This window comes from Chenopodium quinoa, unplaced genomic scaffold (assembly GCF_001683475.1).
Source record: "Chenopodium quinoa cultivar QQ74 unplaced genomic scaffold, ASM168347v1, whole genome shotgun sequence".
In the NCBI taxonomy this organism is placed as follows: domain Eukaryota; kingdom Viridiplantae; phylum Streptophyta; class Magnoliopsida; order Caryophyllales; family Amaranthaceae; genus Chenopodium; species Chenopodium quinoa.
Genome location: NW_018743987.1, coordinates 608,926 through 635,890, shown reverse-complemented (window position 1 = coordinate 635,890; position 26,965 = coordinate 608,926). Strand labels below are relative to the sequence as shown.

Here is a 26,965-nt window from a genome sequence, read left to right as displayed (position 1 = left end):
TATTGTCTACTCAGTCATTTGCGTCACTCCTATATAAACAAGTGACGCAAATAACAAATAAGAAGTTTATCAGAAGAGTCATTTGCGTCGCTCTTTTATAAAGGAGTGACGCAAATAACAAAAAAGAAGTTTATCAGAAGAGTCATTTGCGTCGCTCCTTTATAAAGGAGTGACGCAAATAACAAAAAACAAGCTTATCAGAAGAGTCATTTGCGTCGCTCCTTTATATAAAGGAGCGACGCAAATGACTCTTATTTGCGTCACGCCTAGGAGCGACGCAAATGAATTTTAAGTCATTTGCGTCGCTCATAGAAGCGACGCAAATACACTATAAATGAGCAACGCAAATGAGCCTTTTTCTACTAGTGAATTAAAGAAGTATATTATAGAAATTGATTTAGCATATTACTACTTCTTGGACATGTGATGTTATGTTTAGTTCACCCTCATTGAGAATGTGGTTGAGAGAAATGAAAAAGTATGGCTAAGGGAGAAATGAATCTACAAGTTTAGAAGCAAATGTTGCTACTTCACAAGTAGAATCTGCAAGTTTAGAAGCAAAATTTACAACTTTACAAGTTGAATAGCTTGCCCTTTCCACCTTACCTAGTAATTGGCTAGAATTAAATAAATGTTATTTATTCTTGCCATTATTGAAATACCATTTAATGTTAGTAATGACTAAGCATTGAAGATTTGAAAACATGGGGTAAATGTTATTCTATGCTTCATTGAGTCACAATGTGTTTTGAAAAGCTAAATAGAATTAAAGTTCTATATGATAGAAATAATTAAACCATTTCTATAAGTATATTAATCGTCTATAATATGTCAAATGATTCGAATGAAAAATGAACATTGCATGCGGAAGATCCAAAGGGATGGACTTTCAATATCATTAGATTGTGAATCTATTGATATATGTGAACATCATTCTAATTTGAAAATTTTGACGAAGTCACCATTTAGAGAAATGATGACATGAACTCAAGGTCAAATACATATCGATGTAAGAAAACCTAAGGTTCAACAATTGAAGACGAAAAATGATACTTCATTTGTGATATGACCACTTGTGCTTAGTTGAAGCTAAAGTGTGAAAAGTTTGAAAGGTTCAGTATGAAGTTCACTATCAACTTGACAAGATAATGATTACATTACAATATGATTGTAATTGTGAAAATCTGAGTCAAGAAATTTACTTGGCAATATATATTCAAAATATTGCGATATGATCGTAATAATGAGAATTTGAGCCAAGACCTTGATAAACATCCAAGTGTTGTGAAATCGTTTTACAACAAATTCCAAAGGAAAACCTTGTGAAATGTTTATGAAAGGAGCTATCAATCTATATAAGATATATTTTGATAATGGATGAGAATTACCTATCTTCCAACCCATTATTCAAGGAATTTACTTTAAAATGAGCTACAAAACTAAACAAAACTACATATTTCAAATCAAAATGTAGCAAAGACTTCATAGGTGATATGGATAAGAAAAGTTCTTACAAATTCTTTCTACAAAGCAAGGAATAATATGTATTAAATCGTTTAATGCACGTACAATTCCTATACAGAGCATGGGGTAATATTACACAACACATATTTAACACAAAATGTTTGTTGCTCAAGTAGGTGCCGTTATGAAAAACATGTCATTTCCAAAAGGTCAAGTGGAAGTAGTGTAAATCTCAAAAGAGTTCCAGAAAAGCAACAAACAAACATGGTTCAAACCATGGTAGGTTCACCCTATGCTAATTACGCCTCTTCAAAAGGCAAGTGGGAGTATATGAATCTCGAAAGAGTTCGAGAGTCTTGAAAGAGTTCAAGAAAAGTGAATTTGAAATCTTGAAGAAATTCGAGAAATAATCGAGTAAATGCAACAATATGAGCATGATTCACCTCATGTTATAAATGACAATGCGTGGTCTCATTAAGTGTATTAGGAATAACAGCCATGTGTCGAAGGTAGTACATTCCAAGTGCACATCCTCTATTGTCATTTCTCATTGAAAGCTAAACAAAGTTGTTGTATAAGTTTCAATTGTTGCATAAAAACCCACTTCACAATAATGACTAACATACGTGAAACTTAGCTAAAGAAATATGATTTCATATTGACTAAGAGTTCTAAAATATTTATTTTGGAACATGATGGTTATGCAAGTAATAAAGATGATTTGACAAGTTATAACTTCAAGTGGTTTAAAAACCATGGAAACCCTAAATAGATTCTAAGTCTTTAAGAAAGTGTATGATACTTGATTAATTTGCCTAATTAGGTGAGACCCATTATAAGCAAAATAGAAAAGAAAGGAAAATGTTTTCTAACCAAAGCAAAGTCTTGTTAAAGGATTCAACTAATTATAGAGTATTACTATGACTACTATGAAACCTTTACATTAGTCATGTTGCCAAGATATATTAAAGATATTTTAGTGATTTCTACCTTATGAGATTTGGTAGATGGATTTCAAAACACTTTCTTAAAATTTTTCATGAAAGAAGATTTGTATACAATACAATCACAATAGTTTTGAAAATCTAATAATCCTAAAGGATGCATAAGAGGTTCATTTATGGATCAAATAAATCATCATGGAGTTATAATTCTTATTTTTGTGAGTTAATCAAATCGTTTGATGTTCTTATAAGATGAAGAAAAGGTCTTGAGTATACAAGATGTTTAGTGGGAGATAAGAAGTCTTCTTGGTCTAGGACAAAGAGAAATTATACATTGCTTAAAGGGACAAGTAATGGATAATGCTTTTTGTATGAAAAACCTTGAAGAGGAAGATGAGTACAGTTGGGAGTCAAGATATATTGAGATAGGTCTCAAAGGATGTTTAAGTTTGTTAAGAATCTTATATTGATAATATTCTTATGAGACTCAACATTATATTGAAAGGAGTTTCAATCCCATACAACATGGCACATTGCTTAAAGATTCAATGCTTTGAGAAAGGTTGATGAAATTAAGGTTTTGAATGATGCTCCTTGTGCATTTTGCAAAAGAAGCATCATGTATGTCATGGACTATACTCGTATATTTGATTCACATGTTTTAAGAACAAGTGATGGTAGATTTCAATCGAAATCCAATGTAACGTTGGAAAACAATTAGAAATTTCTGATTCCTAGTAGAAGGATGAAAGAAAGTTATTAGTGTATGGAGATGAATATTATTATTAAAATTTAGAAGTTTCAAAATTCATATTTATGAGAATGTATCATGAATTATAATTACTAAACCCCTTCCATAACCAAGGTATGAGAGTCATACTAAGGTTCTTGGATTGATGCAAGTTATGTAATTTAAGTTGTATATGTTTTGAGAAAGCATATTACATAAGTAATACATCAATTTGCAGAATTATGTTTATCAATTGAAACAAAGTTTCAATCTTAATTAATTATGGTTTATGAAATAAAATAAAATGTCCAAAATAATTATGAATCGATGGGCTCATCAAGTTGATGACCTGGTGAATGAAACCCACAGGTGAACTAAATTCATACATTATTTAAGTTCCTAGTTCGAAATCATTAAAGTGGACATAAATTATTTCAATGAATGGACTAGCATGTAAGATTGATTGGATAGCGCAGTTTCATGGGCTATATAGGGGCATAGTGATGCTCGGTCAATCACATGGATATGCATTAATGATGCATGATCAAACTATTGACCTACTTTGAAGTTCAAGTATAGAGCTTTTGGATATATTAGTGGATTCCTTTGACATGAGTGGAACATTGATTCAATTCAATGATTGATTTAACTGTGGTACACTCAAACGTCTACCCGAAATTGGAGATTATAAAGGATGTTTCCTGGTTGCTTCAAGAGTTGAGTGGGAGCTTTAGTTGCCACAAGATTGGATTGAGTCTACCTATTTAATTAGAAATGTGTCATCGCGCCTTGAAGAGGGAGAATTCAGTAAATGCGTGGCCGCGCTCAAATGTATTACTTAGTAATCATTTGTTTTGTAATTCTAACTCAGATTTCAAGAAATGATTTGTAGATTAATATGATCTTGACATGTGATGCAATCATATTATCAAATCGACACATATTGACATAAGGAATTTGAATATTTCACATTTGTCTTAGACAAGTGGGAGATTGAAGGATTTATGTCTTCATCAAGTGCAATTACTAGATATATAATGGATCAAATTATGGAGATAATTAAGTTCGTTCTTTTAGGTTGTCATTGTATGTTGCTATATGTGATTAATGATCTTTGGACTACTCAAATAGTCCAAAGCCCAATAGAATGGAGCCTATAAGGTCACACAAAAGGGATATAGATTGAACAAAAGAAAGAAGCCCATTATTGGGCCTCATGGAATGGTCGGCCATATGGGATAAAAGGGAGAGTATTGTGGGCTTGGTTTGGACTCTAATTATACATATGATGTATAAATAGAGGCCTTGCCTAGGTTTTGACATAACAACTTAAGCAGTCAATTGAGAATAGACTTGCTAGCAACCAAATCCTAGCCTCACACAATCTCTCTCCTTACTCCATTCCTCCCATCCGTACAGCTGTACGACCCCTAGTGCAAGGTGGCGCACAGTGGTGGTGTGGTGGTTTTTATGGTCGGTTTCCTCCTCCCATCTCCGTAGAAGGTAGCTCGAAGCCTTCGTGCCCAGGCCAACTACCTAGCAGTAGTGGAGGTTCAATCCTATCCCGTGGAGTAAGTAGAGGAGTAACGCTTAGGGATCTATTATCTCCCTAATTGCCAATCAATCTCTTATGGAAATCATGCGTCAAAGGTATGTACTATGTGATTCTTTATGTTTTATGCTTTTAGATTCTGTTTAGGTACGAATGAATATGATTCATGAAATTCCGCATTAAAGTACCTAAAACCCTACAGTGACACCTTACCCAAAACCATGGCCCCCTCCACATGAAGTTATGCCTGGTAGGCCTAATAACAAGAAGAGAGTTGGAGAAGATCAAGAAAGAAAAATTGTGAAAAGGGCAAAGAAGAAAAATAGGTGTGGAAGATGTGGTGGTCTTGGTCATTACAAGACCAAATCATACTTCAACCAAATAATGAAAAAAGTGCCTAAGGGAAAGGGAAGAAATGTTGATGCTTTTCCTGAGGTCTCAGGTTCTCAGGTTTCAACAACTAAGATTACCAGCTCTCATGAACCACTGCTTCTATCACAGCTCTTCAAGCCAGAGCTCCCTTCCACTACTCAGAGAATGGGGAAGAGAGTTGCTACTTCTGGTCCTACCTCAAAGGAGAAGTCTCATGTTCATGCTTCCACTACTCAGAGGAAGGGGAAGACTGTTGCTAGTGTTGCTCTTATGAGAATGGAGAAGGGTCATGTCCCTGCTGCTGCACCAACAAAAAAAAAAAAAAAAAAAAAAAAGACGGTTGCAAACAAGCCTAGATGTAGGAAGAAGAAAGGACTTGTAAACCGATCTCAACCTGGTCAAGCATCACAAACTTTAGCCTCTATAACTGGACAGCCACCACTAACACAGTCCCAAGAACAACCTACTCAGAGTAGTTATCCATGAATTTTATGCCAAATGCTCTGTATCTTGCTACGTGAACTTATTTAAGTTTGGCTAGCTTCTTTTGTGATTTACTTTTGTGAGCTAAGTCCTTGTCTGTAAGGCATTGCATATATTTAGCACCTTTTAATTAGTGCTTATTTTGTTGATATAGCCAGTAGTGTTTTGCTTATGTTATCATATGTAACATACCAATTAAAACACATAATTTATTTAGATAAAATGCAACTTTCATTTCATTTCTAATAATTCTGATCGAGTAAGTACATATAATGAACTTAACTAATAACTACCTAACTAACTTACTCAAATACTAACCAATTCTAACCAAAGAGTTTCACAAATATGAAACTCACAACAACAAATACAATATCACACATAAAAATTATATACCCATACTTAACCCCATCCCTCTTTTTCAACCTAGTTGTAGTGTTCCTTCTCCAAATTTTGTTGTTCAACTTCTCAATTCATTCCTTGGCTAATTTATCCTTCTCATGCTCAACACATGCCAGTCTTGCTCTCATAATGGTAAGATTAGTACCAAGCATATGCTTCTCTACTACCAGGATATTAGTTACATCTCTCTGCCAAACAACAATACCTTCATCAACCCACTCAAATTTATCGCAACCCCTTTGCCTAGTTTCATGGTTGTAAAACTTGCATGCAATGAATTTCTTACTAGGATTATCGTGAGTCTAAGATGTCCTCTTTGCAACAGAAAAACCACAAGCACATCCGATATCCTTCAATGGAGTCATGAATCCTACATAATTGAGATAAATAAGAGCAATTAGCGCAAATTAAGAAAGGGGAAATAATACCCTAATTTTTCACATACCTGCAAATAAGATGACCTGGGCAACACTTAAACACCTCAGTCACTGCATCCTTGGTCGAAAGTATTTGCCGAACACTATTTTTGCAAGAAATTCAAAAAACCATGCCTTTCAAGATCTTCAGATCAATGACATAGAAAAGAGAACAGAGGCGAGAGAAGGATGAGGGAAATTAGAAGAAAAAAGGGAAAAATTAAAACGAGAGAGTTAGAGTCAATGCTGGAAAAGCCCCAGTCAATGCCGGATTGTCACCCTTGGCTGTCTTCAACAAAAAAAATTTACGAGCTGGTTTCTCCATGCCAAAAAAACTTTTATAAAGTTTTTCCCAACAAAAAAGTTGTTGTTTTGGGTTGTTTTTTTGGTCCCTCGGGAGAGTTACGTCACCAAGACTGGTCCAGCGCGATCTGTACCTGCAAAACACGGAGACTCCGGTTGGTAGAAGCTCCGCCTCCGACGATCAAGTTAGTATTGGTCGTAGAAGATGAAAAGGTGCGGAAAAGGTAAAGATGAGATCTTCTCGGATTCCGAGATCAAGTGTTTTTTCTCTGATGTGAGAGAATGTAGGTTTGTTGTAATAAATGAATGTGTCCCCAAAATGGGAGAAATCCCCCTATTTATAGGGTCATTGGAATACGTGCTCATGAGATCATTCTGACCTAATGGGTTGCGTCGTTTTACGGTGTTCTTGGGAATTGGGCCCTGAAGGCCACCATTCTATTTGCCATCTTAGGCTGACACGTGTCAGCTGGTGAGTGGCCATGTTGGACCTACCAAAGTTGACACGTGTCCCTCTTTGATTGCGCCACGTATCTAGGATATCTTTACCCTAAACTGTTATTATAAAAAAAAATTTGTAACAAAATTTCCTAAAAAAATAACTACATCAATATCGTAACTTGACGGAAAAAATCATGTAGAGTGATATGTGTACAATTTGAGAAAGATCTGATGACATCATGTTTTGTTTTAATATTGATATACTACCTCTGGTCCAAATTACTCGCAATTTTGGAGTATTATTTGTAAGATATAGAATATTTCAAAGTTGCGAGTAATTTGGACCGGAGGTAGTATTAGGGTGTCGTTTGGTTGCTATGGGAATTTACTTCCCATAGGAATTTGTATTTCATGGGAATTAAATTCCTACATCAAATTCATGAGAATTGCTTAAAATTGTTTGATTGACATGAAGGAAGTTGCAAATCATGGGAATTTTGACTTACCTAGGGGGGTTGGATAATCAACTTCCCATGTTTTGTGGGAAGTCACAATTCCCATGAATTTGCAATTCCCTCATTTTTACTTTTTAGTGTCAACCAAACAACTCACCTATTTTCAAATTCCCATGATTTTTGACTTCCTCCATTTTCTTTGTGTAACCAAACAACCCCTAGATTAGAGGGTATTGGTGCATTGCACACGCCCAAATATTACTTGTATCCCCCAACTAATAATAACCTACGGTCCTAATGTACCCACCAAATTTAAAAGCTGAAATTTGGTTTCATACCAGTACTACTATTCAAATTTAATTTAACAAAGTTGGTTTGTCCGAAGTTAGATTTATATTAATTCTGGAAAGTGACATGTAACAAACGAGAAGCAAACCTTAACCAAGTGAATGTGATATGATATTTGCTGCCACCACAAATTAACTTAAAGAAATTTCCAACGTTTATCCTTTTAATATCAGCTCCTTGTTGATATCTTTCTTTGCATCTCCATTGCAAGCTAAGTAGTTTCTTATGGCTATCACACGAGCTTCGTCGCGTCTAGCTACGATGTTTGCCCACTTATTGGCTGTGGCCATGACTACCTTGGTACTTGTTTGGCTTTTACACTTCAGGGAAGGCCTTGCTTTTAGGTCTCACATCAAACCGCAAATTTTCAATGTAAGTCCCTTCCTATTCTATTAGTCCACAGCATATTACCTACCGTATCTCCTCCGTTTATTTGATGAACACGTCTATTTTTCCACTTTTCATTTATTTCCTTTATTATTAGACATTCATACAAATGATTTTTTTAACACGGTAAAATACCGGGGGGTGGGGTTGAATACATGAGGATCGAACCCAAGTCACTTTTGGGAGAGATGGACCGACTCTCCACTCCATAATCCTGCATCTATACACATGATAAAACATATTCACGGTAATATTTTGTAGCATTTGTCTTCGTACTTTTAAAGCATTGCATATCAAATTCTGCTTGCAGATACACCCGCTTCTAATGATCATTGGGGTCATTGAGATAGGAGGAGAAGGTAAGTCCACTCCGTTGTAGCTTGCTTTCTTCACTCCCAACTACTTTTATACAAGTTTCTTTTAAGTCCATATTTATATGTTGGAGACAAGTGTGAAGTTAAATCAATTATGCAATAAGAAAATACAAGTTTATCATCATCATCATCATCATCATCAGCATCATCATAATAATAAAATAATAATAATAAGTTGTTTACCTAGTAACAATTTTTGTAAATTAATCAATAACTTTTCATTAAATGTAAGGTTGACCTGTATTTTTTGTTATTTTTGTTTATCATGATGATAACTAAATCTTCCTTTGCATTGCATTGCTCTTTTGCATCTAGTTTTTCAAACAATAGCAATAGATAATAGAAATACTCTCTATCACCTAAAATTTTGCCAAAACTATACATGGATATATCTTAAATTTTATTACTTTTACAAACTTGTGAAAATTTTGATAGGTTGAAAATATATAGTGAAACAAATTTATCAAGATTGTTCATTGCTACTTTATAAAGTAGATCATAATAGCAAAATGCGTTATTCGTGTATAAGTTCATACTTTGTATGTTGCAATACCAAGTTTTGGTTTCACAACAATATAAAACTTGTGGATGATAAACAGGTGACAAGTGCACAATTCAGTTGGATAATTACACTCTCTTCCAAAAAAAAACAATAGTTGCATATTCTATTTTAGGATATTTGAAAACTCTACACATTTCTTAAAATATACTGACATTTGGTTAAATTTTTAAACAAAACACGTAAAGTGGTAGAGAGAGACAATGCAACAATTAATTTTGCATAAAGAGTAAAAGAACAACGCTAGTGAGCTGATGCTGCTAATTATTAAAATTGCAAAATAGCTATCATGGCATACAAGACAATCCCAGGAGCAAAAAGGACACAAAAGAAAGTGCATTTGATGCTGCATCTAGTAGCTCTTATCACTGGTATAGTGGGAATATATGCAGTTTTCAAGTTTCATAAAGAGCTATCAATACCGCACCTCTATACGTTTCATTCATGGCTCGGTATAAGCACCATATGCCTGTATGGTTTACAGGTGAACTGCTATTCTTTTTTACCATCTGAAATTCATATACTTCGTATATATAAATAGAGAATGATATAATAAAACTTAATTTTTAGCATATGCATTACAACTTGGAAATTGACCAGAGCTTTTGTTTAAATGGTTTTTCAGTGGATACTCTCTTTCATCACATTTGCATTTCCGCATTCTAAATCAACAGCCAGAGCAGCAGTAGCACCATGGCATGTATTTGGAGGCATAGTCATATTTCTTCTAGCAATATGTACTGCTGTTATGGGTTTGGTGGAAAAGTTCACCTTCTTGAAGCTTCAGCGAACCCAAGAAGCGCTCGTTGTGAACTTCACAGGATTGATGATCATATTATTCTCAATTATGGTTGGACTTGTGGTCACCTTTCCACGTCTGTAATATCTAAATGTAGTGTACACAGCGCAAACAAAAATATTTTGAATCAGCATTCAAAAACTAAATTAAGGTAGTACAAATGTACAATCAGTGGTCATCATTGGAACACAGGTAAGTCAGAATTTAAATGAGAAATGAAATTTCAAAAAATTATTGTATAATTGTAAACTGCCATAGTGTCATCCCATATTGAAGACAAATCTAATGTATGAGTAGGAAAGTGATAAAATGTCTCCTTATACATGAATACATATTGATAAACACACTAGCACACAAACACAATATGGAAAAACCTATGCTTAGTAATGGGATGGCACTTAAGAATATACAACTACCTTGCTGGCATTTTACTTTACCAAGATCAATCTATTGTCAGAGAATGATCTGAAGCATTCACATAGAGCAATACGAAGTATAAGTATATAGAAAGAGGTTTGAGAATGGCATAAAATAAAAAGTTTGAAAGAATAAAACACTAATACATCTCAAGCAGAGGAAAAATAAGTTTATCAAGACAAATGCTAATGGAAAACATTCAATATAATGAACGATATCAACACTGTTGTCACAATCTGCTAGAGATCCTTCTAGGCCTCCTGTGGTATTCACTTACGCAAGGAAGAAGCATGGCAAGGGCAGTAACAACAATTGATTTTGTAAGGGCAGAAGAGTCGGTTACTTTTATAATTCTGTTAAGAAAAGTTTGTTATAGAGAGAGAAGAATCTTTAGCTTGGATTTAGCTGGCTAAGCTTATTTAAGGGAGGGATTTTCTGTTGTAATAATTATGCTAAGAATTTTGTTAAGCTTTGCTTAGTGGGAGAGTCCTTTCCTCTCGAAAGAAAGGTGTATTGACTGTAATCTGTTGATCAGCAATACAATTTATCCTCCTCCTTCCTTCTGATTACTTGTTGTGTGTGGGTAGCTTGCAGGTCAGGCTAATTCCTAGCACAATCAAAGTCCATTATACCAAAGAAAGAGCTTAATATGAGCCAGCAGCTGACTGAGGTGAAATGTGACACCCCACTCAAAGTGCCCATGCATCCTAGGAACACAATTAAAGTCCATTATACCAAAGAGAGAGCTTAATATGAGCCAGCAGCAGACTAAGGTCAAAAAAAAAAAAAAAAAAAAAAAGAAGCTGTAGGACAGGAATTTGTCAATGCAGAGGTCATCAGATGATTGAATCTCTTGTTAGGAATTATCATTATATCAGGCATTAAAGTTTTTTTGAGGAAAATATCAAGCATTAAAATTAATGTGACAGAAATGGCTATAACAGAAAATTATGTTGGAAGAAAAGAAACAATCACCTTTCAAACTAAATAATCTATAAAGATTGTCACTTCTGTAAACCTCAAAAATATTTAAATCAAGACTACATTGTTCATACCTCCCAGCTCAGCAGAAGCTACACAGTTGTGCCTCCACCATCAGACATCAGAGATGCAGCAGCAGCAGCAGCAGTTGGGACTACCCCAGTAGATACACCAGGTTTTGATAAATGCAGCAGCCTGCAATTGTTCCACAACATAAAACAAGGAAATGTCATTCACAGCTTCAAGCTTTAACTTACTTAGCAGGTTAAATTGTAAAGTTCAGGAGCACAGCAGGGCTTACGGGGCAAGGTATTCACAGAAAGAAGAGACAGAAGTCACAACTTCACCATAATTATCAGATGTAGCAGGAGCAGTAACTTCAACTAATTGTATGCCTGGTGTGACTGGATCACCGTCATCAACCGCATGCAACTTTGATAACTTATTAACTGACGAGACAGTAACAGTGATTTGAGCACCCCTATGGAAATGGAAGGAAAAACCCACCCGCAACAACTCATGATCCAATTTATAGCCAAGTGCATAAAACAAGCGCAGGGCATTCTTGCTAGCTTTGCTTTCTACCATGGTCCGCACCAGAACTGAAATCTGTTCAGCGCCAGCACCTCTCATTGCACCACCAACATGACGAACAAGCCTGCGTATTACACATCCTTTGTAACCTAGGATAAAGCGTAAAGTAAACAATCTTATAGAAGAGCTATTTTTGCATACCAAGTAGGTTCAGGCTGCTCCAGATCACATATAAGTCGAACCTCAGAAGAGACAAATCCTGCAAATTAATTGCAATTACTGGTTCAATATATCTAACCTATTGAAGTACAACACGCATGAAAACTAGTTAAATGCAAGGAATCAGCCAAAAACACCCATACCAAATACCTACAGGAGGAGGAGAAAGGGTAATTTAGGGGAATAACTCAAGAGAGTTTTTAAATTGCATGTAGAATCGTGCAAGTGTCAGCGCAGTTTAAGGGAGTCTGTTATGATGTAAGAACAAAAGGCAAAAGGCAACACTGTAGAGAGAGAGAGAGAGAGAGAGAGAGAGACCATTTCTAACCTCTCGAATGTGAGGACCAGGGAGGTTGTAATTAGTTTAATTTGGCTGATTAAGCTAATACAATCATTTGTTGCCTACATTTTTTCCTGCTTCATTTCTATCTAATCAAACAATAATTCCAAAAATGCAAACACAGACGTGAGATTTTGAGTTGACTTTTAGCTCAGATTTATGTTATTGAGATATAATAGTAAGAAATAAGAATCAATGCAGGGAAGATAATAAGCTGATGAAGGACCATGAAAGAAACACATGTTTTATCAGCAAGGGAGCCGGTTGAATGTTGAAATCGATTGATCCAAAAGGAGTTGAGAATTGAAGCTCTTGTTGGTAGAATTTATTGGCCGAAGATGGAATTTGACAGTTGTAGTAAGATTCCCAACCCTCAGAAAGAAGGAATAAGGAAAGCTAAGTAGAAATGGATAAAAAAGCCAGATACTACAAGAGGCAATGAAAATGTTGACAATACACAACAGATTTGTAATCTCTTGAGCTCTCTAAAGAGAACAACATTGTGTATTTCCCGCCAACAGCCGATATGTATGATATTATCCTCTGTTTCATAATGTTCTTATTATAAACTGTTTGCACAATAATTAAGAAATGGAGAGTGTGTGTAAAAAGGTAGGTAGTGTAAGAAAAAGATATATATAGCAGAGAGAGAATATAAAAAGGTGAGTGGTTGAAAAAAAAAGGTGCCCAAACTAGGAGTGAGCAGAATGGTATAAAATTGTGTGGTAAGAGGATGAAGGGTAAAGCAGTCAAAAAGAAGAGCAAAACTGTGCAGAACAACATGAAACGGATTAAAACAGAAAGTGTTAAGAGCACTATGAAACAGAAGTAGTATGATTTTATTAGAAAACAACTTAGAAAGAATTGTTCAAAAGACCAATATGGCCATGTCCAAGTGTCTAATTGGGATGGAGAGGCTTGGATTGGGTAAATGTTTGGTACATGGACTAGTGATCATGGATAATTTTAAGAATTAAAACATATAATTTTGTAAAAACATACCTAATTTATAAAATTTCTGTTTTTTAAATAATATGAAGTATACATGCATTGGGTGCTAAGCAATTACAATTCTTAGACGAGTCATAACACCGAGAAAAGTAGCTCGAAGTCTTCAACCACCTGACCACCCAAGAAAAGGTTCCCCCACATTGTTCCTAACTAAACCTCAAATTCAACACTCTTGGCATCCTTATGTAACATCTATTACATGGAAGACTTCGAAATATATGTAAAAAATAAATAAGGGTTTTGCCCATGGAAAGAACATTGTAGCTGAGAGAAGAATACTTAAAGTGTGCAAAAGTTTTTCAACTTCAGATCACCATGGCTCTTGACTATTCATTGAAGAAACATAATAATACTCTGCACTTCAAAAAGTAATGACTAAAGGAGTAGCTCTTTATAATATTCTTTACAGTATATTAAGAAGAGCCTAATTCTCTGGTCATTTCCGCAATTCCAAGATGAATATCCTATCATAAACCTTTATTCAGTTCGTTCCACAGTTTTCCAACAAAGCAGATTGGATGTATTCAAGTAGAATTTTAAGCTTCATTTTATCTTGAGAAACTCGCTGTAATTTCCTCTAATTTGAATAGAAGCTTAAAAATGCTCCACCCTTCAGGTGCGAGTCACGAGACTAAATTGAGAGCTGTTTAAGTTTCACTGTTTTCCTTATCGTCATAAATCATAACCATGCTTTGCTATAAGCTATCAAGCAAGCTATTGAGCCTCTCCAGACAGATTTTGTATACTTGAACTACTAAGATTCTTGTACTAATTGATCGCTGGTTTCATCTCTAACACGGAAAGGTGGTAAGCAATATACTGAAAAGAATTCCGTCATAGAAATGTGCATGGGTGTGTCCATAAAAGAGGGAAAATTTAGTAACCCCCCCCCCCCTCTTGAAGCATCAAATGGTGCAAAATTTAGTAATTCTTCAAAGCATTGGAAGGATATGAACAATTCCTTAGGCACTATAGTCAGGCAACAATCACAAGTGATTTATAAAGTGAAAGCCCAAAACTAAAGTTGTGCAGCTAATCCTTGTAAAAGCGATCAATAAAACATTACTTGAGAGCTGTAGGTCCACACAAAAAAAGAAAAAAGAATATATATATATATACGCTTTTTGAATCAAATGAAAGTGAAAAACATTCAAACAAAGTTTTTTCAATCAAATGAAAGTCAAACACATTCAAACAAAGCTTTTTGAAACAAATGAAAGTCAAATGCATTCAACAAAACTAAATGATTCAAATGAAAGTCAAACACATTCAAACAAAACTTTTTGAATGAAATGAAATTCATATATATATATATATATATATAGCTTTTTTTGTCCAAAACTACCTTTAATTGACAACTTTTTGTCAAAAACTACCATATTAAGCTTTTTTTGTCCACAACTACCTTTAAAATTTTATTGTTGACCACTACCTAAATATTTTTTTCAGGCGTTGACCTTAATTTTCAGGTTACTTAAAAACATGTGCTGGGCACATGTTTCATTAATTTATGGTTTTGTTAATTTTTTTTCCCCAAGAGAGAGAAAATGGATGAAAATGGGGGAAAATAAAACAAAATCATTAAAAACTAAAACATGTGCCCTGCACATGTCTTTAAGTGACCTGAATATTAAGGTCAATGTCTGAAAAAATATTTAGGTAGTGGTCAACAATAAAAACTCATTTTAAAGGTAGTTGTCGACAAAAAAAAATTTAATGAGGCAGTTTTGGACAAATAGTTGTCAAATGAAGGTAGTTTTGGACAAAAGATCCATATATATAAATATATATATATATATATATATATATATATCCCGCTTTGACTTTTACACTATTCACCATCCCTCCTTTGACCGTCTTTTGTGAATAATTTGTAAAGCAAAATATATTCATGTATGATCTTTTTGGATTCGTCTTAATAAGTACTGTCATAATATATAACTTTTATAATTTTTACTTATGGAGAATTTAAGTTGTTAATCGTTAAAATTTTGCATTGGCAAGCGTGATAAAAGAAACAGGAAGTAAAAAAGAACAGAGGAAGTATATATATATATATATATATATATATATATATATATATATATATATATATATATATATATATATATATATATATATATATATATAGCAAATGCTGATGGTTATAGAGATAATAGCTAGTGCAATCTGCAGCACACAAGCAACAATTTTCTAGTGGTAATTTAGATGGAGCTAGCAGAACCTAAACAAAGGTAACAAATAAATGGTTGAAGAAGAAAGTAATTTTGATATCACACTAAAGAACAAAATAGATGCTGCTCTTCATAAAAGTCCTATTCACAAAAAGGCACAAGTACTTGCTCTCGATTAGTTCCCATTTTCCAAATTAATATGGATGATTTTCTTGCAATTATACAGATAATTAGCGCTGTTTAATTACTTTATTACTGAAGGCGTAATAAGACAAGTATGGGCTGCTTCATAGACGGTCTTACATGAGGACATAGATTCATAGATGTGGGTATGGACTTAGTCAATCATGGTAGGACATGAAATCAAGCCAGCTTATTCAAAATTTGAGGACTGGGTGTGATATGATTGGGGAGCAGAGAGCACATTATCTTATGCTGATCTAAAACTTATGTTGCACTTTAAGAGCTTTTTAATTGACAGTAGGTTTTGCATTAAGCAACAGGTTCAGTTTCCCATATAATAAGTCTAGTGGTGAGGCAAATTCTTGCTGGCACATTGGTTTATTCCAACTCATCAAAAAAATATCTATGGTCCTTGCAGGATGGTAGAAAAGAGGATGAAGGTATAGCAGGGGTCTGACAATTGTAGGAAGCAGATTTAATGTTGCTACATGTAGTAAAGGCACTAGAAGTAGGAATAAGTTCCTACTCTAAGAACAAAATCCTACACTCTCAAATCATCACAACTGACAAAAAGATCAAGAAGATACATATAGGAGACATAGAGCTACCTACTAATTGTCAAAACACCATGAAGAATACGCAAATTTTTTTTATTAGTTTTCATTTGTCACAATTTTAGGGAACCTCTCTCCACTATCAGGTCAAGATGGATAACCTTGCCAAAAGTGTTTTGAAAAGTATGTGACTTTCTTTTCCTTTCTGTCAAAATATTGTGAATTTGATATGATACTTCAGAAGTTATTCAGAACCAAGCATTGCAATATTTAAGTGTGTATTTTTGTTTTCCCTTGTGTTGAGGTGTGAACTCAATTTTAAGAGCCCTTGACTTGTCCTGGAAATCTAAGACATGTTTACTAGTAAATAGGGTTTTTTTTTATTTTTTAAATAGTAATACACATCAAATTGATTGCTCTGCAAATTAAACGACCCTCTATTTGTTAATGAAGGAAGTAAGGGCATAAGGCCTCTAAAAGACCTCAAGGATGACCTTTATATGGATTTGAATTTGAACCACTCCAGATACAAAACAGCTGAAGAACATCTCTAATCAAAATCCTACCAAAAATTCTCAAAAATGGCAAAGCAGGACTCTTTTGCAGTCTTCCAAAGGAAATTTCAGAATTAGCAGGAATCTTTTGCAGTCATTCAAAGGAAATTTCAGAATTAGCTGGACTCTTTTGCAGTCATTCAAAGAAAATTTCAGAATTATCAATATTCAGACTTATAAAAGTTAAATAGGCTGGTTGTAGAGCCAAGAAGAGAGCAGATCCAAAACTTACTGTAGTAGGTTTTAGTGAACTTAAAAAGAAAAATTATATTGAGCAGCATAAATAAAAAAAAAAACAGAAGCAAGGGTCACTGAACAAAAGAAGGTGAAAAGCAGAAGCTAAAAGCTACTCATCTCTGATTGATGCTCAATCAAACGAGTCAAAGAACACGCAAAATCAAGCTCCCCTCCACTTTTCACTAAGGTTAGTATTTATATGGGCTTTGACACCTTCAAATGAGCCTTCTTCAGTAGGTTACTAGGTTAGTTCCGTGCCGTGCACGGTAATTTTTAATAACCATTATTAAACTATCATTATAATCAGTTTTTATAAAACAAAAAAAAAATAAAAAAAATAAAAAAAAATCTAAAAATATAGTTGACAAATTTTGAGCAAAATAAAGGATTGCGTAAGATATGTTAGACATAAAGCGATGTTGAAAATTAGTAAAATAAAGGAATTCACAAATTATGAGTTAAGAAATTTTTAATAGCTATATAAATATTCGTGTAAAATATATATCAAATCTTTTTTATTTTAAGTAGTTATATCGTATAAGATTAGAGAATTATTTTTGTAAATAAATTTTGTTTCTTTAATTGAATTTTATTCAAAAAAAAAAAATGACACACCATAAAATGACACGTGTCATTGCTGGTGTATATAGTTATTGATGTGTAGACTTCCCTTTCAAACAAATTTTGTGAGATGACTGCCAGAGTAACTACAAGTAGATATTATAATTTATATTCCATGATGATTCTTATTTAAGCCTTTTGATGGCTCAAGAGGATTGAAGAAGTGAATAAGAGGAGAAGTAGTACTTTTCAGAACATGGCAAAACTGCAACCACTTACAGAGTTACAGTATAGGGTTTTTAACCTTTGTTCAATTCTTATTAGCAAGGATTCAGCACAAGCACAAGAAGTTACTGGAGTTCTTGGAGAGAAGTTGATCTTCATTGTAACTCTTGAGTAGCTTAGTTAGATCTGGTGATTCAGGTGTGGGTTGCAATGACAATTATTAAGAGACATTGTTCCTATAAGGCAAGCCCTCACAATCCCTAAATTCTAACCCTCTAAAACTTAGTTGTTTGGTGTATATGCATTTATGTAGCTAGTAGCTTAGCCTTGTAAGCTATGAATTTTACGGCTTTGATCTTTTCACCTTTAAAAATAAGTTGTCAGAGCTACCTAAGTTCAATTCACCACCATAATTTAGCAAATTAAAAAAATAAATAAATAAATAAATAAAAGAAAAAAATAAAAATAAAAATAAAAGAAAAAAAAAAGAAAAGAAAAGAAAAGAAAGCTCCATAAGTTTAAATCAGACTAAAGAGGTTTAGTGAATTTCAAATTAAAAGAACAAAGCCCAAATTAAACTTATTTTATTCATTCCGAAAAAAAGGCTTAAATAAATTATCACATAATATTATCTGGGATGAAATGAACTAAGAAAGGCCTTCTATTTAAAGATACAAAAGTTTCCAGAGGATTATTAAATTGCAATCTACAGCAAAGAACAAACAATACTGCACCAAAATTACTCTAGATATCCAAACAGAGAGAATAACAAATTACCAAGGTTTGGGCTACTTTTTAAGCACAACTCATGAATCCTTAACCGCTCCTTATTGACTCCACAAAGACCCTGCAGAAGAATCTCTAGTGCTTCCACATGCTGTAGCAAAGGCAGATATGTTAAAAAGTGAATTCAAACAGTATGAGTTTGAGTCAATTACACCTTAAAAATCCAAATTTTATCTATAAGAAATTAAGAAGCCATGAGTAAGATATTCTATCAATTCCATTGAATTACCTTTTAGGTAAAAAAGCAATCCTTAAGTTCACAAGTACAAAAAACAATAAAGAGGGAAAAAAGATACATCCCCCTAGCTAACTACCTATATAATTAAGAACTTTAGTGATAAGGGATTAAAGATGATTATATTCTGCTTTTGAGGGAGAAGAATTATTTTTTGGAGTTTAGAATTTCATTGTTCAAGAGTAGAAATCTTACGATATTATTTTTTACCTAGCTATCTTTCTAAGGATTTGCTCTAGTAGGATCAATGGTTCATACATGATGTAAGGGAAAATGCCATAAATACTACAATTTTGCCATCTGTTACTCTATTTTAAGCAGCCACACGAGAGTCGTTTGTCTAACATCGTAAGGCAATTTCCAAAAGCATGAAGGAAGGTTTTTCTGCTTTTTTTTTTCTTTGGATAGTTGGTAATTATAGCCATTTTTGTCGATCACAAGGCAAAGTTTTAAGTAGGTACAACTGTATAAGCATAAAAAAAGTAGCTGAACAAGAATTAACGCCCAACTGCAGTATAAGCAGGATGAAGTATAGTAAGTGATATAATCCTTTTTTAACTTATTACACCATTAAGAAAAGGTGGCAGAAAAAGATTTTCTCCACAGCCACATACAGCAAGGAGAAGAGTCAGATGATTATCAAAAAAAGTTACATGTGCAGCCAATTATAGCCACAATATGGTCATGAAAGAGGAAAAAAATTATGTAATTCTCTCATAATTATAAAAGAGACAGCAAGCTTTGAATGATCTACCAACATTGATGTCACAAAATTTGTTTTGATTGGTTATTTTGGTCCAAAGACAGTGGCGAAATTGTGATTAGGATAGAGTAGCAACATATTTTCAGCACCATAAATATGAGCTTATCATGAGCTTTGATCCAATTTTCCCTCTAATTTTCTTCTCCCCATCTTCAAGGATATGATTGTTGTCCTTGCTTATACATGAATTCTGTATTGAAAAACATCACAGCAGACTTGGAAAGTACCCAGCAGGAGAGAAAATAAAACTAGATGCTACTTGTTTACCTTAAGCACCCCTAGAATTTGAATTCTATACTTATAGTCCAACACAGTCTTCATTTATTAAGTATTCTGCTTATGTGATAGAGTTCGAATACGAATTGTAAGCATGTAACCCTCGTTAAACATCCCAGCTTTTATCTCTAAACTTAAAGTTCCAGAATACTATATGTTGAAAACAGGATTATACACGTGTGATCATCCATGTAGTAATCGGTTTCACTGATTCGAGAATTTTTGTAAGAAGACAATGTCAATGAACAATGGCCAAAATAAAAAAATAAAAAATAAAATAAAAAAATAACTCACTTAATAAGTAGGACGAAGGCATTAAAAAATAAGAGTGGAGCTAAGGCAATCAAAGGAAAGTAGCGAGGAAAGAAAGTTAAAAAAAAATAAGTGAAATTAGGTGTTGCTTAACGTGAAAATATGAAATACCAAGAACATTAAGATAAAACTCCAAAAATGGTTACTAAATCAATCAGGTCACCAAGGGCATAGAGAAGTAGAGGTAAAGAGAGAGTGGGAGAGCGAGAATAGAATAGTGAATTTGAATTTTCAAAATTAAACAATGCTTTTTTTGGGATAAAGGCCTAAGCAGCAAAAAAATCACGAGGATTTGTTGTACACTTAGCTTCAAAGAACCAGAGCATGAGGTTTGAGGAGCTCTGGTTGCGCCAACCATCAAGATTGGTGTAGCAAAGTTTAATTGGTTTACACCACATGCCACCAAAACTAAAGCGTGAGGCAAAATGCATCGACCATTTCTTTGCTTGAAGTCTGTAGCTTTCTAAGTCAACAAATGAATTTTTTTTTTCCCCTGAAGGAACAAAATGAAATTGAAAACAACAAAAATAAAGGAAAAAGAGCATGTGCCCCTTGAGAAGCTTTCTTACTGGTGCTCATTTTCTCTCACTAAAGGATTTTTTTATTCATTTGGAGGGCTCCAAATTGACAAATAAGCAAGAGAATAGCATTGGGTGTACCTAAAAAGATCTTCAAACCAAGGAGGAAATTTTTGAGGATAAAAAAACACTTTTTCGTTGTGTATAAGCAGTTATACATATCCAAAACTACCTTCAGGTTTTGACTATGAGAAAATGAGGTGGAAAAAAGGGATTCCAAGGAGGGTAAAATGCCTTTTCATCTCCATAAGAGGACATGCATTTTTCTAAGTTGGTGTATTCGAGATATCCCCAAATCATTTTGGGACTAAGAGTCTAAGACTTTGCTGCTGCTGTTGTTGGTGTGTTAGATAAAGATATTAGTAGTCCCATTCTTTGTAAGCCTGTGTTTATACCCGAAAGGAGAGCAATATTTATGTTATTATTGAGATCAACCTACGTCTTTCTACAAGCCAAAAGATTCAAGGACACAAAGAAAAGATACATGTGCATTAGCTTGTTTTAATTATTTAACTAGAGTGTGGTCCGGGCGATGCCCCAGGATGCTAGTTTGTACTTGTTTAAGTTCCTGATCAAATTCGACTATTTAGATAGTAAGACTTGTTGTTTTTGAGTTTAATTCTTGCTATAAACATTTTTTAGTTGTCGAATTCAATCATTACATAATGGAAACAAATTGTATAATAAGACACAAATTAACATATCTAAGTTAAATATAATTTTGTTGGATAAATATACACAATTAATAAATGGCTAAGATGGTAAGACTCTAAACTTAAGAATTGTTGGTCTTGAGTTCAAGTCTTGCTAATAAGAAATTTTTTAGATGCAAACCTAATACAAGTGAATCACAAGTGGCGCATATTGCTGACATGTTGAACTTGAAAAATGTGACACGTGGAACACATTGTGTTTTAGGAATGCTTTTTAATATATAAGTATAGATCAATAGCTCTTTTGACTCTAGGGTATGGCTGATATTGCAAATTATAAAGGATCCTCCTAAAAAATTGCTTGTTAACTTCTACTTCTAAAGGTGCGGCACTGCCTGCAAATATAATATTAGTGTTCAGAATATGAGTCTCAATTATAAACATGGCAAAGACCAAATGTTACTGAAGCAACACACAGTTGATGAAATCGACATTATATTAACAAGAGAAGCATTAATATAGAAATGGGCAAATTATAAAACCAAAAAAGAAGTGTGAAAACTATTAAGCGCAGAGGAAGTATTAGCCTGGACTTGTTGCGCTATAGGCTCTGATAAAACAAATGCAGACACACACACCAAAAAAATAAATAAAATAAAATAAAAACAAAAAAAAAAAAAAAAAAAAAAAAAAACAAAAATCAGATTGCAAAGTCATGTAGGTTAAGATTAACTACAGGAAACATTCAAACATGAACAAACATTAGATTGAAAAAAAAAAAACGCTATAAATTGTACCTGGGTCTCAATTATTCCCTGAACCACACACTCCATAAAAATTGTTTCACCAGACCCTAATAGAAACATTTCCAACTTTTTCAGGATTAGGATACGGTCGAAAATCAGAAGGGAAAAAAAAGACAATACATGAATTGCCGTAAATGAATAAGGTGTATAATTAAGTTGCATTGCTCGTTTTCTTTAAGCTAAGCCCTTTTCATAATTCCATCTTAAACAAAAGCCTGCAAAATTTCATAGTTGAATCCTAACATTAAAGGGTAGTGCAATGCATTCGCAACAAAATTTGATTCAATTATCTCGAAAATCACATAATTTTAGGGATCAATAATCAAATTAGGCACATAATTTTCTTTTCTGGTAAATAATTGCTGGTTATCTTAGAATTTAGAATCAATAGTTGATATTTTCGAACCCTAAACTTAATGCACTGACAATAAAATTAGATTGTGAAACTGATATGATGATAACAAAAATAAACAACTTACCTCAGAAGCTGCTTCAATGGGGTATACAATCATACAAGTGTTAGATTCAACGGAGACCGCTTCAATGGAGAACGTTGCGTATGTTTCAATGAAAACGTTGGGAGGGAGGAAGGGGATATATATATATGGGAATTTCTCAACGGTAACCCTCAACTTTTGCTTTTTTTATTATACAAAATGACCTTAGTTAAAAATTTTATCTCATTCATAACCTAATTTCATTAAATATTAACTATAGTTAGATTTATATTTTTTAAAAAAAAAAGAAAAATTAAAAAAATTAACCTTAAACACCAAAAACCACCCACAAACTGCCCAGCCACCATCTCCCTTTCGGCACACCACCCCAAGTTCCTCCGATCGCCGGCGATGCTACCTAGACTCCTCCGACTGCCGGTGCGCCAACTCCACCTCAAACACCGCCAAGCCAGATTCCCAAATCCCCTGCCACAACCCTCCTTCCCTCTCCTCCTTCTCACCATCACCCCACTAGAGCGCCGATCTCGGAACCCTGACCACCCCCGCACCGCTGAACCCCAAACACGAATTGGATTTTGTAGATCGAACTAGGAGCGACCGCTTCAATGGAATTAGCGCCGGCTCTGAAGGGTCTTGTGGTGGCTCTGATGTGGACTGAGTGCGATGGTGGATGTTGTGGTCGAATTGGAGGTGCTGGTGGTTAATTCGACGGCTAACGGTGGAGGTAGGGAGGTGGGTTGGTCGCGGGCTGCTGTGCGAGGGAGTTGTTGCCTGGGGGTTCGGCGGTTTGGGTGTGAGGTCAGTGTTTCAGACGAGGAGGTTGGGTGGGAGGTGGCTCCGATGAGGGTGGAGGTGGTGGTGCTAGCTAGATCTGGTGGGGATAAGGGTGGAGGTGGTGGTTTTTCTTTTTAGTTTTTTTTTTTCAAAGCTAACCATAGTTAGTTTTTTATAATTAATTAACCCTCATTAATGTCATAAGTGAGATAAAGTTGTTAATTGGGGCCATTTTGTATAATTAAAAAAAAGGGAGGTTACCATTAGTTCGTAGCAAAAGTTGGGGGTTACCGTTGAGAATTTCCCTATATATATATATATGGGAGAGATCCGGTGAGAATAGGTATTTATATGAGAAATCTATCATATATGAGAATACATCACAACCCTAAATAGAACAAGATCCAACAGCTGAGATCACTCCAAGAGTAATGGAAAAAGTGTAAATTTGCGCTCAAATAAAACCCTTCCTACCCACACATTCAACTCATCCTCCAAACCCATGCTCAAATTACCAGCTTCTCTCTCTCTCCATAAAGCTTGACTTTCTCTCTCCTCTTGTTCTTAGGTAAGTAATTCAATTCTTATGATTCAATTCTTTTTACTCATTATATTCTTATGATTTTTGTTGTGATTTGTTTGAGCATTTTTATGCGATTTTTCCCAATTTCTTAAGCGATTTTTTGCTTTGATTTTAATGCAATTTTTCTTAGTTTTTTCATAATTTTTTCCCTGATTTTGGCGATTTTTATACTCGAGTTTGTTCGTTTTATGTTTGATTTATGTTCGATTTTTGGTTTCTATTCGATTTTTGCGATTTATATGCGTTTTTTTTTTTCAAATTTCCATCTTATTTTCGAATTTTTGATTTAAATTTGATTCTTACAATCAAAAATATGGTTTCAATTTTATTCCCTCGTCTGAAACACTGACCTCACACCCAAACCGCCGAACCCCAGGCAACAACTCCCTCGCACAGCAGCCCGCGACCAACCCACCTCCCTACCTCCACCGTTAGCCGCCGAATTAACCACCAGCACCTCCAATTCGACCACAACAGCCACCATCGCACTCAGTCCACATCAGAGCCACCACAAGACCCTTCAGAGCCGGCGCTAATTCCATTGAAGCGGTCGCTCCTAGTTCGATCTACAAAATCCAATTCGTGTTTGGGGTTCAGCGGTGCGGGGGTGGTCAGGGTTCCGAGATCGGCGCTCTAGTGGGGTGATGGTGAGAAGGAGGAGAGGGAAGGAGGGTTGTGGCAGGGGATTTGGGAATCTGCTTGGCGGTGTTTGAGGTGGAGTTGGCGCACCGGCAGTCGGAGGAGTCTAGGTAGCATCGCCGGCGATCGGAGGAACTTGGGGTGGTGTGCCGAAAGGGAGATGGTGGCTGGGCGATCGGAGGAACTTGATTGCTTGGATTGAATTTGTGTATATTATCAGTGTTTCATTTGAAATTTGTAATCTGAATTTTTGCAGGTTCATAATATTAGGTTGAAAATTATGGATGAACAAAAATCGTATAACATGGTTGAAATTTTTCTAACATGTATGTATAAATTTAGAACATGTTAAAAAAGCAAGGGAAAGTAATAACTGAAGATGTAGATGAGTAAAATTTGATGAATAATTTAGAGCATTTGATAAATAATTTAGAACAAATGAGTAAAATTTTGGAACATGTTCTGATTTTTCTAAGGGGGTGTCTAAATAACAATGTAGAATGTATGAGTCATAAATTAGAACATATAAGTAAAAATTTAGAACAAACATCTTAATTAGGTTAAACTTTAGTCTTGAATTTATGCTCTATATATAATAAATCTCTTTGTTTTAAATCAAATTTGCATGTACACTTTGAATTAATTATTATAAATATTGTTCTAATTTCATACTCATATGTTCTAAATCTTAAATTGTTTTTTCTAAAAAACTTACATGATCTAAGATTGTTATTCAAATGTTCTAAAAATTATTTCTAATGTTCTAAATTTTTAGACTAATGTTCCAAATTATATTTTATATGCTCATAAACTTTAACAACTAACTCTTCATTCAAATGTACTTAATAGTGATTCTTATGTTCCGATTACAATTAAATAAACTTCATTATTGAAATTAAGCTCTTAAAAATTAGTCTTCTGTTCAAATCATATGTTCTAAATATTTAATCACGTGTTCTAAAATTTTTTATCATATGTTCTAAATTTTATTCACATGTTGTAAAATTTATTTTTAATGTTATAAAGTTTTAGTCTAATGGTCCAAATTATGTTTTATAAACTCATTACCTTTATGCTCTAAATAATTAAGTAAACTTCAGCCTTAAATCTATTCTCTAAATAATGTCTTCTGTTCTGAGTTAATCATGTGTTCTAAATATTTAATCACGTGTTTTAAATTTTTACTCATATGTTCTAAATATTTCATCACGTGTTCTAAATAGGTACTGCTATATTTCGTGTGTAATGAAATTTGATCTTCTTGTTCTAAACAAGTACAACATGGCATTTACTCCATTTACAAGGGTTGATCATCACAAGAGTTGCATCACTTTTGCGGCTGGTTTCATAGCAAAGGAAGATATTGAATCATTTGAGTGGTTGTTCAAAACATGATTGTGCTAGTTTGGCAGAGGGCGATGATGAAGATATCAAAGACCTTGTGATTAATCTTCAATGATTGAGGCTGAATTTGGAAGCTAAGAGGAATGCAAGAAGTAATGTTGAAAATAATGCTACTAGCATATGTTGTGGGGAATTGAGTCACCATGATATTCAAAATTGTCCAAAGAAAGTTAAATGATACTTAATGATTTTAGAACATTTTTTTGAATCTGTGTATTGAATAACACTTTTTTTGTAGTATAAAAATGATTATAGTTTGAATTTAATACATATACTTCGTATGTATTGAAGTTTAGAACATATGACTAAAAATTTAGAACATATGAGTTATAATTAGTAATCATGTGTGTTGTATGTTTCCGATGCGATTTCAAAATTTTAATTTAGACCATATGATTAAAATTTATCACTTAAATTCTTAGTTTTTGAATACATAAGTACTATTTTTTAATTCATGTGTTTTGTATGTTTTCGATGGGATTTCAAAATTAAAAATTTAGACCATAATGATTTAAATTGGTGGGAGGGTGTGCTGCATGACTTTAAATTTCATTCAGATGTATTTGGGTGGGAGGATATGAGTAAAAAAATGGAATATATGAGTTTTAATATAAAAAATATGAGTTATAATTTAAAACATATATAAACATATAATTTAGAACATATGAGTAATAATTTAGAA

General features: G+C 34.0%; 2 protein-coding genes across 2 annotated transcripts; one reads left to right on the top strand and one right to left on the bottom strand.

The window, feature by feature from the left end:
• The first annotated feature begins 7,982 nt into the window (after positions 1 to 7,982).
• Positions 7,983 to 11,242, top strand: LOC110690115 (probable ascorbate-specific transmembrane electron transporter 1). Its single transcript, XM_021866939.1, has 4 exons — positions 7,983 to 8,279; positions 8,605 to 8,653; positions 9,512 to 9,711; positions 9,853 to 11,242. The coding sequence occupies exons 1-4, from the start codon at positions 8,133 to 8,135 to the stop codon at positions 10,108 to 10,110; spliced, it is 654 nt and encodes a 217-aa protein (XP_021722631.1). The 5' UTR covers positions 7,983 to 8,132; the 3' UTR covers positions 10,111 to 11,242.
• On the bottom strand, positions 9,879 to 23,783 carry LOC110690114 (mediator of RNA polymerase II transcription subunit 18). The gene is made up of 7 exons (XM_021866938.1): positions 22,905 to 23,783; positions 22,417 to 22,472; positions 18,794 to 18,893; positions 12,160 to 12,217; positions 11,726 to 12,082; positions 11,499 to 11,619; positions 9,879 to 10,113 (listed from the first exon to the last, which is right to left on the bottom strand). The coding sequence occupies exons 2-6, from the start codon at positions 22,450 to 22,452 to the stop codon at positions 11,517 to 11,519; spliced, it is 654 nt and encodes a 217-aa protein (XP_021722630.1). The 5' UTR covers positions 22,453 to 22,472; positions 22,905 to 23,783; the 3' UTR covers positions 9,879 to 10,113; positions 11,499 to 11,516.
• Between the last annotated feature and the right edge of the window lie 3,182 nt (positions 23,784 to 26,965).